General features: G+C 46.3%; 1 protein-coding gene across 3 annotated transcripts in view; it reads right to left on the bottom strand.

Moving 5' to 3' along the window:
* P4HA2 (prolyl 4-hydroxylase subunit alpha 2) overlaps positions 1 to 14716 on the bottom strand; it is a 51360-nt gene extending 36644 nt beyond the window's left edge. For all 3 annotated transcript variants that reach the window (XM_024213351.3, XM_024213350.3, XM_024213349.3), the window contains exons 1-3: positions 14631 to 14716; positions 14305 to 14361; positions 692 to 791 (exon numbers count right to left, since the gene is read on the bottom strand). In XM_024213351.3, the coding sequence (XP_024069119.1) occupies positions 692 to 773 (82 nt within the window). In that variant the 5' untranslated portion in view covers positions 774 to 791; positions 14305 to 14361; positions 14631 to 14716. The remainder of the gene's footprint in view (positions 1 to 691; positions 792 to 14304; positions 14362 to 14630) is intronic.
* Between the last annotated feature and the right edge of the window lie 2302 nt (positions 14717 to 17018).

Here is a 17018-nt window from a genome sequence, read left to right as displayed (position 1 = left end):
GCTCATCTTCATCTGTCCATAAATGGAACTTTTCAAAAACAATCTATTTAACTTGGGCAATGTGTAGGCCCAGTCATTGTATCCGAGGTCAGAGAGAAACAGTCATAACGATATTGGCAAGAAATGCTAGTGAATTTACCCTGAAGCTTTGTTACATGTTGTTAAATTTCATGTGAAGTAGTGTGAAAAGGATACAAGTCATCACTCTTTGTGTATTCAAAACTACCATATTAGGCTCCCAAATTCTAAGAAGTTCTTACACGTAAAAAGATTTTTTTTTTTATTAAAAAGGTTTCCTAGCTACTCAGTGATTTAGCATTAAACCTTCAGGGGTAAGGTTTAAGTGCCATCCTCAAGCCAGAATAGGTTCGCAATGCCAATTAACAGCGAAGAATGAGTCATCTTTTCCCTTTGCATGGTTTATTCAAAACTGAGGCCCTGTCTGTATGAGAGAAATCTGCAGCAGTTTGCTCATCACTGGTGAGGCTTAAAGGGAGTAAGTGGCCCCGGCACAAAACCTGCTCTACACTATTGCATTAGGCTTGCAGTGGTGTAACATTCTCTAATGTAAACCCTGTCTGATGGGGTTACAGTTTGAGGCTTACCAAAAGAGAACCTTCTTTGTGTGCACTAAAGAATTTTATACACTGTGCTCCAACATCAGGTTATTTTGTACTGACTCCTTCCTTACCGATAGAGGTGAAAAATTCAGCTTGCGTGTGCCATGTGCAGATAATGCAGGTCAAGAGCAGTGATAGTATCCAGGACTTCATCTTCAGTAAGGCTGGGATCTGCAGGATATTAGGAGAGGAAAAAAATCAATACCCTGTGTACAAATAACTCTCAGATACCCTAATGAGGATGAGTCAAAAATCCCTAATTATAATAGAAACAGGATCTTGGTGAGTGGTGGGCAACCTGCGGCCTGTCAGGGTAATCCACTGGTGGGCCGTGAGAACATATTTACATTGACCGTCCACAGGCACAGCCGCCCGCAGCTCCCAATGGCCGTGGTTCACCGTTCCCAGCCAATGGGAGCTGCGGGAAATGGCGGCCAGCACATCTCGGAGGCCTGCGCCGCTTCCCGCAGCTCCCATTCCTCAAAAATCCCTTCCTCAAATGTAGAGGCTCTGTTATTCAAAAATACAGCCAGCAGGATGATAGCTGGCACCCCCCTCATGATCACTGCTGGAAACTCTACAGTAGCACTGTTCTGCACTGCCCCATGCAAGGCCTGGTTTGGTCTATATAGTGACAGAGATAAGGCAGGACACAGAAGAGATGCACCTGTCTGAAGGCAAATGAGATCAAGTGTCACACAGATTCCAGACCTGGAGGAAGTTTTTATTTTTTTAAACAAGAACAGGATTAAAAGGGTGGGGGGTTAGCAATAGGAGAGGTGCATTTCAAGGAGAATGGTATCCTGGGAAGAAGTGTCGCTCTCACCCCTATTCCAGTGCACGGGGACTCAAGACCGCAAAAGCATCATTTAAAAAAAAAAAAAGTACTAGTCAAGTATTTAAAATCAGAATGTTTTATTTTTATGCACCTGAAGCTAATTTTAGCTCTGATGAAAGCAAAAGCAAATTCTTTTGACTTCAGTGATGCAGTCTAATGGCCTCTGCATGAGATTAAGGATCTGATATTTCTCCCACTAAAGTAAATGGTAAAACTCCCTTTGATTTCAGTGTATGATTTTGAGCATTGGCTTTGCCTTTGATTCACTGGTGAACTTCTTAACCTCTGCATGTCTGTTTTTCCCACCCACGTAAAGCATGCACCTCGCAGGCTTGTGGAGAGAATTAGCTCTGCCCCTCTTCACCAACCCCTCTACTACGAGCCTGTCTTCTTGCTCCAGCCGCATGGCTGCTTTCAAGCCTCTCCCCACCCAACAATCAGGAGCTCCCATGCTGACTTGGGCTGAGGGCTAGTAGGGGGGAAGGCTGGCTGCATAGGTTGTGCCACCACTTAAAGTTGGAAAACAGGGCAGGACTCACTGCAGGCAAAAGCCCAACCTTCCCTTACGGTCTTCCAGGGAGTGCACGACAGAGGATATGGGAGGGGACCAGGATGCAACCAAAGCAGGCCGAAAGGCCAATGGCAGTGGGCAAGAGAGTTAGGAGGACCGAGTACCCTGCAGGAGGAGCTGCAGTTAAATTGGTGTTGAATCCCGGCCACTGAACACCGTGGAAGTCTGTACTGTATGTGCAAGCTGGAGGTCATCCTGCAGGAAGGTCTTTCTGGGAACAGACTGTTGCTGACCACAAAAGCCTATCCCAGCCAGCACGCTCATTGCAAAGACTCTGAGGCTTAACAAACCTCAACATTACCTTAAAAAAGGGGGTTACTTTAGACTCATCATAAGCTATGGACTATCCTGTTTGCAACTGTTCCTTTTTGTGCCCCATCTGATATGAAATAATTTGCAAATACAACCTGTTTTGAAAATACAATACCCCTTCAACGATATAGAAAAACAATGACTAAGACAAAGAGTCACTTAAGTTTGCACACTTATTGCAAAAACCCAGGACAAAGTGCCACTGCACTGCTCTCAGACTAAGAAACGAGCAAACAGCAAAGTAAGATGATTCAATGCCAAATGGTTGAGTTAATACCACAGTAATACCATGCAGAGAACCAATTAAATGCCAGCTCCGTTTTCTGCTGTTTATATTATTATATTCATAAACTATTGTTCAGTTTTTAAAACAAACCTCCCCCCATCTCCTCTGCAAATCTATTGGAAGAATCTGAAATATTTACTGCAATATGGAAATCGGGTGCATACATGTGCAAGTGTGAGAACATCGTCTCAATTGCGTCATGCTGAATATTTTTTCAATGCCATGTGTTTTAGAGCTGTTATGTTTCAGACACATGTTTTACTGCAAAGCTAATACACAGGTAATCTGAGCACTAAGCAAAGTTGAATGAGTAGTGCCATGAAGAGGTCTGCCAATACTAAAGCCACAATAAGTGAAATAGCAGAATAGAAGAGTGAGTCAAGAGCACTCAGAAGATACATGCACTTGGATATATTAAACCCTGGCTGTCCAGCTGCATAGCTTGTTCTTGTTTCCCAGAGCTGTTTTCTGGATTCATCACACACAGTTTGGCCAAGTGACTATGAACGAATTTTCCACTTAAAACAGCATAACCCTCCATTCCCTACTCCCAACATTCTCTTGTTGTTCAGGACATCTGCCAAGAACAATAAAATTTACCAAATCTAGCAGCTTTGCCATCACACGCAGAGAAAGAATCAGTAAACAGGAACACTCAATAAACACAGAAATCAATTCTTGCTTGAACAAGAGAAAGATACCTGTCTGTAGGGGGTTAAATATTGTTTACAGGCATTCTTTGCACAGCTGCTACATCTCAAACACCAGAGCCAACACCTCCTCACTGCAGCCTGAAAACAATTCTTGCAAATATGTTTTTGGAGAGAAGACTGTACACCCACACACATTACAGCTCAAACATCTTAGGGATTCAGAAACCCTGTAACCGAGACCAAGACACTTGGATATAAAACTAACCTGTTCGTTCAAGCCGAGAGAGAAACACAAAACTCTGGTTTTCAAGAAATGCTTAGAATTCAGCAATAAGGAGAAAGCTATTTAGGGCAACTATTCCCATATACACCCTTTCTCTTAGGCTGGTTTTGTATCAAAATTATCTTTGAAAGCAGAAAATGTCACATTCGTTGAGGCAACATTTAGGATTTCCTTTTATTTGCTTAAACCTTCTAACCTTCATCTGTAACAGACTTGGGAAAGACTTCAAAAGCATGCTCTTATTGGCCCCAGTTCATCCATAGGCCTGTGCAAAGCCCAGGGCAGTAAGAAGAGGAGAGGCATCTTGTATCTCCCCTGTGCTGGGGCTACTGAACGACAGTTTGATCCTGGGTGTAGTTTAGGGCAATTGTACACAAGCTGCCATGGGTCTTGTGGCAGCTGGGAAAATGGCCAAGCTGTCATGGCAAGTGTTGCTGGCAGAGGGACTCTGGGAGGCATGTTCACCCAACAACTGATGCCTATTCCCCTACCTCATTTGAGGTACGGTTCTGATCTCACACTGGTGAGAATCAGAAGTAACTCCACTGAAGTCAATGGAGCTGCACCACCATAACACCAGTGTAAGGGCAATCAGAGTCAGGCCTTAGAATCTTGAATTTTTCCTTCCACCCCAAACACCCCTGGATAACTGCACTCAACAGTCAAACCTAAAGGATGTTGTGCAAACACTTGGCTTCTCTGTAACTGCTAAATCTCAGTGAATCACTGCTCCTGCTGAGAAGAATGCTCTGTTGTACTTCTGAAACTGCTGGCAGAAAGAAAGAGGCTTTCATATACAGTCAGGAGTAGGAAGGCCACAGAGGAGGCAGGAATAGAATTCTCTACCCAAGTTACAGAATTGAATTCTCCCCATAATGTTACTTTGAAATGCTACTGAAATTAGGGATGTAAATATCATTTTAAAAGTTAACCATTTAAATGATTAAAATTATATCGTTTAACCGATTAGCTGATTAAAGGGAGAGGGGCTAGGGCTACTCCAGCCGGCGTGACCTGGGGCTGCTCCAACCAGCGCAGCGGGGGCTGGGGTTGACTGGCCCGGGGCAGCTGGGGGTTAACGGTTAGGGTGGGTTAATGGTAAGACTAATGCTTACCAGTTAACCGGTTAACGGTTTAATATTTTACATCTCTAATTGAAATGTGGATCTGACCTGCAAAGGGCACGTCACTTTGGTGTCCAGGAGGGCTCTGCACACTGAATTCTTCCTGACTTTCAGGGCCAATAACCACAAGCGGCTCAATCCAACTCCCATTCATCCCAATGGAATGACTCCCACTGATCAGCTGGGCTCAAGAAAATCACATAGCTGCTAAGTATTCTGCTTCTTTGGGGTCTTGTGCCTGCCTGCAACTCAAACGTACTCTCCCCCCTTCTCAGGCAGTAGAACCAGACAGGGAAGCCACAACTCAAATCACCAGAGACCCTCGCCCTAGTAAGGAGGAAGCAGCTCAGAGCACAAACATCCCTCGCTCTTCCTTGGAGTACTGCAAGACTTTCAGCTACCGAGTTAAAACAGTTTAAATAGCTTTAGGATGAATTTCACAAGTGCATTTGAAGTAAGACACACAGGAGAAAGTTAATAAAAAAAAAATGATTTTTTCCCCTTGATACATCAGCAATCTTTCATTTCGTTGTTACAATGATTCATCTTCAGATGGTTTGCATTATACTCTGTATTTACTTTACTTTTTGAAACCGCATTATAAAACAAGCTGCAACGGGATACTTATGGTGCCGCTAGTATCCTGGACTTTCAAATTAATTATCTTTTGGCTGATGATTCAGACTCCTGGGTGTCAATTTTCTCTTTCCAGTCAGACAGAATGTCGTGCACAGATGAACAAGATGTAAGTCGGAGAAAATCTCCCCCTTCACTGATAAGTTAGCACCATCTTAGTGCTTAGCCAAATGTTAATTCCTTCAACCAGCCTCAGAATTTACGTGGCTTTCACATGGAGGCCAACCAATTTATCAGATTACATGAAGATATATAGAAATTGGGTCATAATGAGGTCAGTTTATGTAAAATTTAAAATCACAATCTCACTTCATGCCACAAACCAAAAGGTAACACCAGAGTGACACCTTCTGCGGTTTGAAATGCTCCCCATAGTCACACAGGCCAGAAGATTCTTTGACTCTTAATGTGAGCAGAGAGTAGAAAGTAATACACCCGGCATAAATCAAGTGTTGCTCCCTGACTCTGTTCATGAGCAAGACTCTTTAAAAAGACCATACATTTTCTCATCTTATCTGCTGAAACCTATAGAAACACAAATGTCCACATGCACTCCGTATATGTCCTCCCTTTATATATATTTAAAACACATTTGGTTTTACCTGTGGCTCAATTTTCAGCACCAATTTTGGGCACCCAGAACTGCACCACCTGAAATTATTGGGAGTAGATGTGTGAAGCCATTCTGAAAACCAGGCCCCAGAACTTTATTCCTTCGTGGCAGAAAACTTTTTTCAGTTACCTCCTTTGTCTCAGGAACATGAGTGTCCTACTTAAATCATGGCACAAGAATCGGGAGGTGGGCCTTCGAGAATTCAAAAGCCGGCTACCAACAGATTTGGGAGGCCAGGGTTCAATTCCCTGCTCCACCATAGACTTCCTGTGTGACTTTGGGCAAGTCACTTAATCTCTGTGCCTCAGTCTGCCATCCGTAAAATACAGATAATAGCACTTCCCTCCCTCACAGAGAGTTGGGAAGATACATATTGAAGATTGTGAGGCTCTCAGATACTATGGCAATGGAGGCGGTCTAAGTACCTAAAATAGATAGAAGAGCCAGACAGATGTGGACAAGAGAGTACTGCATATGGAACAAATCTATGGCCAATAAGGAACTTTACAACTGTCAGGAACTGTGCACCAACACCACTCATCAGGAATAGAACTCAGATTCTCCTGCTTCAAAAAGCACAGATGTCTAGAAGAGAATCTGTGTTAGCTCTTAGCAGTACAGGGCCTAAGTCACAGAGTTGAGTAGTTCCAATTCTATCCAGCAGAGGGCTACAGTGCATATACATCCCAACTAAGTCACTGCACATTCTTGGTTAAAGTAGTTTTCATAATAAAATCACATCACGTACACAGCATACGAGCTATTCATTTCTTCCACATTTATTTTAGAACACAGATTTTTTCTGTGATTTTTACTCCCCGCCCCCAAGTGTAGACCAGGCCTTACTTTACTCACCCAACTGCAGTAAGCCAGCACTGAACAGCAAGTAAAGGTTGAAGTTTGGGCTCTATTCTGTACTTACTCAACAGACTTGAAATTTACCTCAAAACCAAAGCCAAAATAAATGTTACTTCCAATGTGTATCTAAATTTAAACTATCATGGTGCACTCTAACCAGCCTGACAAACAAAGAACTAACTGTTTCAAAGGCATACATGGCTACAGACTGCCTGCTGGTATTTACTTCAGAGGCATGGCCCAAATACAAAGCCATGAAGAGAGGTCAACACTTGTACAAATAGCAATTTAAGGTTGAACTGTTGTCTGAGCCAACTCTGCACACTTTCCCCACATGCCATTGCTGCATCCGATGCATCAGCACTCTCACTTACAGGAGCAGAAAGGACAAACAGTGAAGTACTAAACTAGGGTTACCATCCGTCCGTATTTCCCCGGACATGTCCGGCTTTTGCGTCTCTAAATAGCCGTCCGGGAGGAATTGGTAACAAGGATAAAATGTCCGGGGTTTTTTCCTCCCTCGCCTCCCTCCCTCCCTTCCATGCAGAGTGCGGCTGCTGATTGGGCGGCCGGGCCGATTGAGCCGCTCCCATTGGCCTCCAGCAGCCAGAGCCCTCCCCTGCTTCCCCCTCCCTCTGTCTGCAGCCCTGTGTAACACCCAAACCGACCCACCGGGCAGCGTGTTTTGCCTACAAGTGGAGCCAGAATGGTAAGGGGAGTCTGGGGGGGGCAGTCAGGGAGCGGGGGAGTGTTGGATGGGTCCCCGGCCTCCACCTGCCACCCCCCCTCCGCGCGTCCCCCCCCCTTCCTGCCTCTCCCTTGCCTGCTTGTACTGCCAGAGCCAGCAGCAACTGCTGTCTGCTGCCCCCGGGTCCTAGCGTCCCCCATCCACTAATGGGAAGACAGGCTGCCCTTACCCTGTTCTTCCACCCTAGCCCTGAGCCTCTCCAACGCCCCAAACCCCCCATCCCCAGCCCTCATCCCCCCGCACCCTAATCCTCTGCCCCAGCCCTGAGCCTCCTCCTGCATCATGAACCCCTCATCCCCAGCCCCAGCCCTCATCCCCCCACACCCTAATGCTCTGCTCCATCCCTGAGCCCCCTCTTGCATCATGAACCTCTCATCCTCAGACCCACAGCCCTCACCGCTGCATCCCCTCCTATCCCCAAACTCCCTCCCCCCTTCCCACACACACCCCTGTCCTCAAACTCCCTCCCAAAGCCTGCACCCCCTCCCTTTGCACCGCCTCCCACCCCCAAACCCCATCCCAGAGCCTGCACCCCTCACCCCCTCCTGCACACCCACCCCCTGCCCCAGCCCGCAGCCTGCACCCAGCACCCAAACTCTATCCCAGAGCCTGCACCCTGCACCCCTCCTGCACCCTAATCCCCAGCCCAGACCCTGCACCCCAGACCTCCTCCCCCCACCCAACCTCCCTCCCAGAGCCTTAGGCAGGTGGAGGGGGGGTTCTGGGCACCACCAAAATTTCTACAACCCTGCCACCCATGCGAGTGGATAAGGGTCGGGGCAGTCAGGGGACAAGAAGCAGGGGGGGGTTGGAATTCTGAGGGGGGCAGTCAGGGGGTGGGAAGTGGGAGGGAGTGGATGGGGGTGGGGCGGGGCTTCCCCCCCAGTGTCCTCTTTTTTGATTGTGGAAATATTGTAACCCTAACTAAACCCACCACGTAATTTCATTTTTCCTCCATCTACAGACAATAGACTTTCTCTGCTTCGAAAGCAGATGCCATCAAATGCCAACCTGCTGTCAATCTGGGTGGATTCGGCTACAAGACTAATGATTTTTAAATGGATAATACAGACAAAATATAAATGTCCCGCACACAGCCAAATGCCAAGGGCTGCGCTGAATCGTAGTTAGGATTTTAGGATGTTGGGAGGTGAGTATACTATGCTTAGAAAGCTCAAAAAGCAAAGCAATCACAAGATACTCCACTTAGCAGGATTTCAATGAGGTCAGCTGAAAAGCATTTGCAAACTAGAGCAAATCATATTAAGCATCTTCTTTAAATTACAACTTTGCTATCATATGCACTAATTGCCCAATAGATTAGATAGCACAGAAGCCCTCATTATTAATATGATCTCCATCCAGGGGGTGGTCCCTAAGGCTATAAGGTGAGCCTAGGACAAATCCATTACGGCTGTAATTCAGATGTACTCAAGAGACCTACACTTGCCTGGGCCAACAGTAAATTTGCCCACAGCAATGGAAACGGAGTCTGGATTTATCACACCGCAGTGCAGAACTCTAGCCACCAGACTGTACTTTAGAACCCTCTATTGAGGCAGTTCATAGCATGAGATCATCCAGCTGCATGCAGGCAGCTCTCATTAACAAAAATGGGGTCTTGTTGGCTCTTGATGTCATCTGCCTCTGCACTGATGATCCTTCCCCCACCCAACCCCTAGATAACCATTTTCTGGCTGACACTTCCTTTGCATCGAAGGCATCACACTCGTCTCCACATGCCTGCATCACCAGCTTCCTTGCCAAAGCCTCTAATGTGCATCTGCAAATAATTAAAAACTACATGCCCAACAACCAATAAAGTAACTTGCTTGCCTTTGTTTTTCAAAACAGACCGAAGAAAAATGCTGTTTGTTTGCATGCACTGATATTGACAAAAAGAACAGGAGTACTTGTGGCACCTTAGAGACTAACAAATTTATTAGAGCATAAGCTTTCGTGGGCTACAACCCACTTTTTCGGATGCATATACAGACTAACACGGCTGCTACTCTGAAACCTGATATTGACAGTGTCTTTATTCAAATTTGCATTGGCTTCCTTCAGTGTAAAACAGATCTTGTGATATCCCTAGTTATGTAACCTTAAGAAATAGCAACATCTGGATTAACTTCTGATAGCTCCTTTAAATCATAGCTGAAAAAATATTTAATTCTTGGCAGTAAAAAAAAAAAAAAAAAAGAGACAGAGAGAAGTCACGCCAATCTTAGGAGCAGGAGTCCTGCCCATCATTTCCCCTTTGATACCAGCAAGCTCATCTCATATTCAACACAATCATCTGTAGAGTGTTAAATGCCCCAAACAAGCTGTACCATAAGTGGAGAGGTTGTTGACCAAACTGCATGTTGTTAACCCCTGTTGCAGCTTGCCAAGTCTTTTCAATCCTGAAGTGTAACTGAGTTCCTGCGCATAGCCCATAATTTTAATGGATCAAAATCTCTCCGATAAACTTACAAATTCTCTGGGAACGTTCAAAATAAAAGCTCATTTGAAACTGCATTAAGTGTTCAGTAAAGGTTAATTTAAAACATACCAGGAAGCATTTATTTTTCTTTCTACGTTATCAGGAGGACAAAGCAAAATAAAGAAACAGACACTTTTAGGACAGCACAGAGTCTGAGTCTATTCCAGCATGGCAGCATCCTACTTCCCCACAAATATAAAATCCTATACACAGAACCAGACACAGAAAATAAAACCTATCTACATGTTTATATTTTACTCCTTAGAAATCTGCCATCATGAACAGTGTGGCAAATATAAATGTACCAGTTGTCTTATGTAAACAAGTCTAGAAATGGAAAATTCTTTGGACTAATAGCCCATATGTTACCCTTGACTATTAACTCCTTTAATATTTGTGGGAAATAAAGGCCCAAATTTTCAATGATGCATGAATTTGAGTCAGGGCTGCAGCAAAATAAAGTTAAAGAAGTTAAGGAGTAAGCAAAAGGCCAGACCTTCATCCATTAAACTTCAGTGCTATGCTGATTTACAGCAGTCCAGGACCTCTGCCTGTCAAGTACTAGCTATGGCCATCAGTCACTATGTACACAAGAGGGATTGTTTCCTGGGTTGCACAATGTCACACAGCTGCAGGAATTGGTGCCTGTGGGGTCCTTTTCAGCTTACTTCTATCCTCCCAGTGCATCTATAAAGTGAAGCTATCAGGAGTTTTATTATGGGAAATGCTTTGCGTCAAAGTCTATTTGGAGTACTGAACCTTCAGGTCTGATAATGTGGGGGATTAACTGGCAACAATATGAAACCCAAGTAAAAAGTGTCTTGAACTGACGGACTCGCCACTGCATACAGAAATCCAAATATTCAGGCTATCTGATTTGCCTCTTACTGATACCATTGCTCACAGTAGCAGTTGGGGGAGCACATCATTGTTTCTAGGCCTGGACGGCAGCCAGCTTTTCATCTTCCACTGCTCAAACATTTTCTGCAAACTATTCCAAACAGAAGATAGCCTACTACTGCAACCAGCTAGCAGAGTTACTCCTTTAACTCACGTTGCAGAGATCTTTGCCGTGGTTCAGTGTTCAGAATGGGTGTGATAGGAGAGCCTCCTATCACACTACTCCTCTCTCCCCTCCCCCCTTTGGAATGTGGGGGTATTTGGGTGGACAGTTCCCCCTATGGCCAGATGCCTTCAATCATGCACTCTAAACCATCTCAGCACCCGCAGTTATACAATTTAGGTGTAGACCCTCCTAGCACATTTCAATAATACAGGACTACAAGTAAACTATTCCAGGGGCTCCCTCCACCCAATTACAAACATATATAATAAACATTTTTCAGCTGCTGGGTTATCTTTATCAACTCCTACCAGAGTTCTCTCAAACGCTCTCAGGTCTGGGAAACAAATGGGCCTCACAGCCCCGGAGGTTGATAAAGGAGGACCATTTAATAAAATAGGGGGGATAGCTCAGTGGTTTGAGCATTGGCCTGCTAAACCCAGGGTTGTGAGTTCAATCCTTGAGGGGGCCATTTAGGGAACTGGGGTAAAAATCTGTCTGGGGATTGGTCCTGCTTTGAGCAGGGGGTTAGACTAGATGACCTCCTGAGGTCCCTTTCAACCCTGATAGTCTATGATTCATTTCAGAGCAGGTTCCAAAACTGAGGGGCCCTCACGGAGAAAGCTCTGCCAACTGCCCCTGCTTTCTTACACAAGTGGAGTTCCAGCTCAGGAACTTCCATTCATCTCTCACTCTGGCAGCACAGCATGGGGAGCACGGAGGCTTACAGACAAGAGAGTGAGCTGGACCCTTGGGCTGGCTTCCAAACCAGGGAGAAAGAGAAGTGAAGAAGAAACTAATGGTAGATGTCACAAACAGGAGGGCTCAGAAGGGATAGAAAAGGAGAGTGAAAGAGAGAGAGAATAGAGCAGGGAGAGGTAAGGAGAAGAGAATAAAACCACTGAAGGCAAAAATAAATAGGGAGAGGACAAATCTGATGTCTTGTCTACACACACAATTTGAACCAGTTTAACTTAAACAGATTTAGTTAAAGCAAGTGCAAACCCCTGTATGGACACTTATTTTTGTTCAAGCCAGATTTATTTCTATTTAACTTATAACTAGGAACTGGTTTAGGCTAAACCAAAATAAGAGTGCCCACACAGGGGCTTGCACCAGTTTAACTAAGCTAGTGCAAGCTTGTATGTGGACATAACCTAAGAAAGAAAGGACGTCTCGGATCGGCACTGCCTGCCACTTTGTGTCAATGATACTTGTGCAAAGTGCTACTCTTCTGATCTGGAAATGTCTCCCACTGTTTTTGCATAGGTGTAAGTGGTGACACAGAGTGCCAAGCATGGGAGAATCAGGCCCCGCACTTTATGTGGTGGGGGTGTTTTACAGGACATTTGTTTTAAATGACATTTTGAATCTGTGATTTAATAGTAGTTTGTCTGTTTCTAGCTAACCTGAAAATCATCCTGGCTTAGGGCATACGGGGGAGACAGACTTTAAAGACCAGAAGGTACTATTATGACCATCCTATATAACACTGGTCAGACATTCACCCACCAGTTCCTTAGTGAGACGAACAGCTGGTAGATGAACTAGAGTATACCTTTCAGAAAGACAGGCAGTCATGATTTAAAGACTCCAAGTGATGGAGAATTTACCACATCCTTTATGAAGCTGTTCCAGTGATTAATAACTCACTGGAAAAGTATGTAATTTTTTAAAATTCCAGACATTGCTTCATGTTATCCCTTCATGTTATCCCCTTCGCTAGACTGAATGTCAGACAACAGGACTCTTCAACACACTGAGGGATTTACAGGTCACCCTAATTTTTTTTTACAGAAAGTTGGCAGCAATGTAGCTGGCTCCCCATCTTTTTTCTTTGGACACCTGTTTCTACCCCATCCATAAGAAATCCTTCAGGGAAGCAACTACAGGCCACTGTCCCCTGGGCCCAGACATGAGACTGGCTCCAAACTGCCTGTTGTAGGACAGGCTCTGGAAAATTCCATCCATCAATCCCAGAGAAAACTCCTAAGGCATAAGGACGGGGATGGAGAATAATACACAAATGTGATCACAGAATCATAGAACTGGAAGGGACTTCAAGAGGTCATCCAGTCCAGTTCCCTGCACTTGTAGCAGTATTATCTTGACCATTCCTAGATCATGCCATTATGAAATGTATATATACAAAGTACAACCTCATCTGGAATATGGCATGCAGTAGTGGGCACCCCATCTCAAAAAGGATATTACAGAGAGAAGGGATGCAAGTAAAAGCAATAATAACTCTTCTATGAGGAGAAATTGAAGAGATTTGGATGGTTACCTTTTAGAAAGACAATAGATAAGAGGGGACATGATCTAAGTATACAAAATAATGAATGGTCTAGAGAAGGGAGACTGGGACCTCTTGTTCATCTATCTGCTACCTCACAAGAGCCAGGGGATTGCCAATGAAATTAAAAGGTATCAATTTGGAATTTGCTAAGAGGAAATACTTCTTCACTTAACCCATAACTAGACTGTGGAATTCACTGCCACAGGACGTCACTGAAGCCATGAACTTACTAACATTCAAAGAGGGCCTGGACAGCTACAAGGATAACAAGAATAGCCAGAGATAAACAAAATTGAGGAAGGAATACAAAAACGCAGGCTTCAAGGCTTCACCTCAATCTCTAATTATTAGGGGCTACTTCTTTTGAAGCATCTGGTTCTGGCCACTGTCAGAGACAGGATAATGGACTAGATGGACCCTGGTCTAAGCCGGTGTGATAATTCCTATGTCCCAACGCGCCTGAAGCGCAGTGCAGACGCGCTGACTGCTCGCTGGTGTGTCGGTCCCATCCACAGGAGCTGGCACAAGTCTCCTTTCCTGAATTTTCCCTAGGAGGAGGAAAGGAACCAGGCCTAATTGGGGGAGGAGGGGGGGGTTCAGACGGGGGAGTACAAGGATACAAGGAGACAATTCTCGTCTACCCTCCTCACCCTGACACCTCCATGGGGCAGGTACCCTGAGAGGGGTCTCTGGTTTTCAACTCCCACCCCAGCCTGCCCCTGGGGGTCCTGCCCAGGGAGTTCCACTCCTCCCAGTAACACTCCCACCCACACCCCCACACACATCCCCCTTCCTGGGCAAGGGTCAACACCCAGCGAGCTGGGCGACAGGGCCAGGGGTCTCCACCCCCACTCGGTGCCTCCAGAGAAGTGCCTGCGCCCTCCCGGCTCCATCCCACGGTGCGAACGGATTTACCTGCTGGAGGCTGCTAGCGGGGGTGTCTGCTCTCGGGTCACTGCGCGGCCAATGCCCCTACAAACACAAGGCAGAGAGGAGTTTGCACGGGGCAGCCCCGTCCCCGGGCGAGGCCGGAGCTCGCCCCCCCGCCCCCGGCTCCCTAGGGGCTCCCCCCTCCTTGCGCCGCTTTCCCACCAGATCTCGCCGGTGGCTGCACGTTTCTCCTGCCAGGCCGGGAACCCCACGCCGGGAGGGCGGCCCGCCCCGCAGCGCACCCCGAAAGTTAGCAACCGCCCCGGCCTCCCCTTCTGCCTGGAGCCCGGTGCCCAGCGCCCGCGGCTCACCAGCCACACGCCGCCCGCGTCCTGCCTTCCAGAACAGCCGCGGCACCTCCGGCGGCCGCCCCCGCTCCGCCTCCGGCCCCGGCACTGGCTGCTCCCCGCCTCTCCCTGCACAGCCTCCAGACGGGACCGTAATGCTTGGAATAGCTGCAGCCCCGCAACCGCGAGGAGACGCGAGCCGGCTGGTGGGGGCCGGCGGTGGAGGAGTTCTTGTCCTACCTTCCGGGGACATGGAGAACAATCGATCACCAGGGTCTTAGTAACACCCTTTAACATATTTGAAGGCTGTTATCAGGTCCCCCTTCCCTTTTCTTTTCACAAAACTGGGTTTTCTCTTCCAAACTTGCTTTGGTTTTTTTTTTAACCTTTCCTCATAGATCATATTTTCTGATCAGTTTATCTTTTTTGTTGCTCTGCTTTGGTCTTTCTCCCATTTGTCCACATCTGAGTTGTTATCTTGACCTTATTGTGACAGACATTGCAACCCCAGGCACTGTCTTTGAGGACCATTATATTAAAATTTATGAATGATTTATCATAGACTTTAAGGTCAGAAGGGACCATTATGATCATCTAGTCTGACCTCCTGCACAATGCAGGCCACAGAATCTCACCCACCCACTCCTGTAACAAACCTGTGTCTGAGCCATTGAAGTCCTCAAATCATGGTTTAAAGACTTCAAGATGCAGAGAATCTTCCAGCTAATGACCCATGGCCCCAGGGCCGGCTTTAGGCCGATTCCCCCGATTCCCTGGAATCGGGCCCCACGGGTAAGAGGGCCCCGTGCCTTAGGCTCACCTGGTGGCGGTCTGCTCCGGCAGCATTTCGGCTGCGGGGGGGGGCGCTCCGAGGTCTTCAGCGGCATTTCGGCGGTGGGGGGGGTCCTTCAGTGCCGCTGAAGATGCGGAGCGGACCCCCCGCCACCAAAGTGCCACCGAAGACCCGGACCGCAGAATCGGGCCCCGCAGGTCCTAAAGCCGGCCCTGCATGCCCCACGCTGCAGAGGAAGGCAAAAAACCCCCAGGGCCTCTGCCAATCTGCCCTGGAGGAAAATTCCTTTCCGACCCCAAATATGGCGATCAGCTAAACCCTGAGCATGTGGGCAAGACTCACCAGCCAGACACCCAGGAAAGAATTCTCTGTAGTAACTCAGATCCCACCCCATCTAACATCCCATCACAAGCCATTGGGCATATTTACCGCTAACAGTCAAAGATCAATTAATTGCCAAAATTAGGCTATCCCATTATATCATCCCCTCCATAAACTTAACAAGCTTAGTCTTGAAGCCAGATATGTCTTTTGCCCCCACTACTCCCCTTGGAAGGCTGTTCCAGAACTTCACTCCTCTGATGGATAGAAACCTTCGTCTAATTTCAAGTCTAAACTTCCTTATGGTCAGTTTATATCCATTTGTTCTTGTGTCCATATTGGTACTGAGCTTAAATAATGCCTCTCCCTCCCTGGTATTTATTCCTCTGATATATTTATAGAGGTCAATCATATCTCCCCTCAGCCTTCTTTTGGTTAGGCTAAACAAGCCAAGCTCTTTGAGTCTCCTTTCATAAGACAGGTTTTCCATTCCTCAGATCATCCTAGTAGCCCTTCTCTGAACGTATGTATGTATGATTGTGTTCTGCTTCTGGGGAAGGGTGACTACAGCTGCTCCAGGAATTAAAAACTGTGTGTGTAGGGGATAATTAAGGCAAGTCAAAGAAACTGTAAACCACCCTGAAGAGGTACCACTACTTGGGGTGGTTCACATAGACTGGTTCAAACTAGGTGTTACAGAGACCAACAGACAAAAAAAGGGATTTTGGTATGAAATACTGAGTTTAAGCAGACTGATGGTGGTTTTCCTTTTGATTCAGCAAACTGGCAGAACTGCAGATCTGAGGAGGATCCCAACTCTTGCTGAAGAGTTGGAAAGACCGACACCTTCAGAGCCCTATGTTGGTGTTAGAAGTGACCTCTGGTAAGCTTTTAGCAAGCATGAGGGAACTTTTTTAAAAAATGTTTTCTCTATAATGCTTTTGCCCTATGAATAAGTGTGCTTTGAAATAGCTGTGTGGTAATGTGTAACTGCTGATAATATACTGTTCATAGTCTTCAGAGAGAAAGCAATGCACAGGAGCTGACCTATAACTGGCTTGCAGGGGATATTCCAGTGTAAGGCAGGGGGGTATGCAGCCTTAAAACACCCAATCAGAAAGAAGTGGGACAAGGGTCCCTACCCAGAGACAAGTCTCGCAAGACCTGACTGAGCACTCTGGGAGTAGACTTCAGAGGGGAAATACAAGTGCAGTTCCCCTGAAACCGTGACAATGATATTTTATTTCATTTTTTCTAAAGGCCCTAATTCAGCAGAGTATTAAACATGTGCTTAACTC

Source organism: Terrapene carolina, unplaced genomic scaffold, assembly GCF_002925995.2.
Source record: "Terrapene carolina triunguis isolate 2854851 unplaced genomic scaffold, T_m_triunguis-2.0 Scaffold629, whole genome shotgun sequence".
Taxonomy (NCBI): domain Eukaryota; kingdom Metazoa; phylum Chordata; order Testudines; family Emydidae; genus Terrapene; species Terrapene triunguis.
The sequence above is the reverse complement of the archived record's forward strand: the minus strand, read 5'-3'. Positions and strand labels throughout refer to the sequence as shown.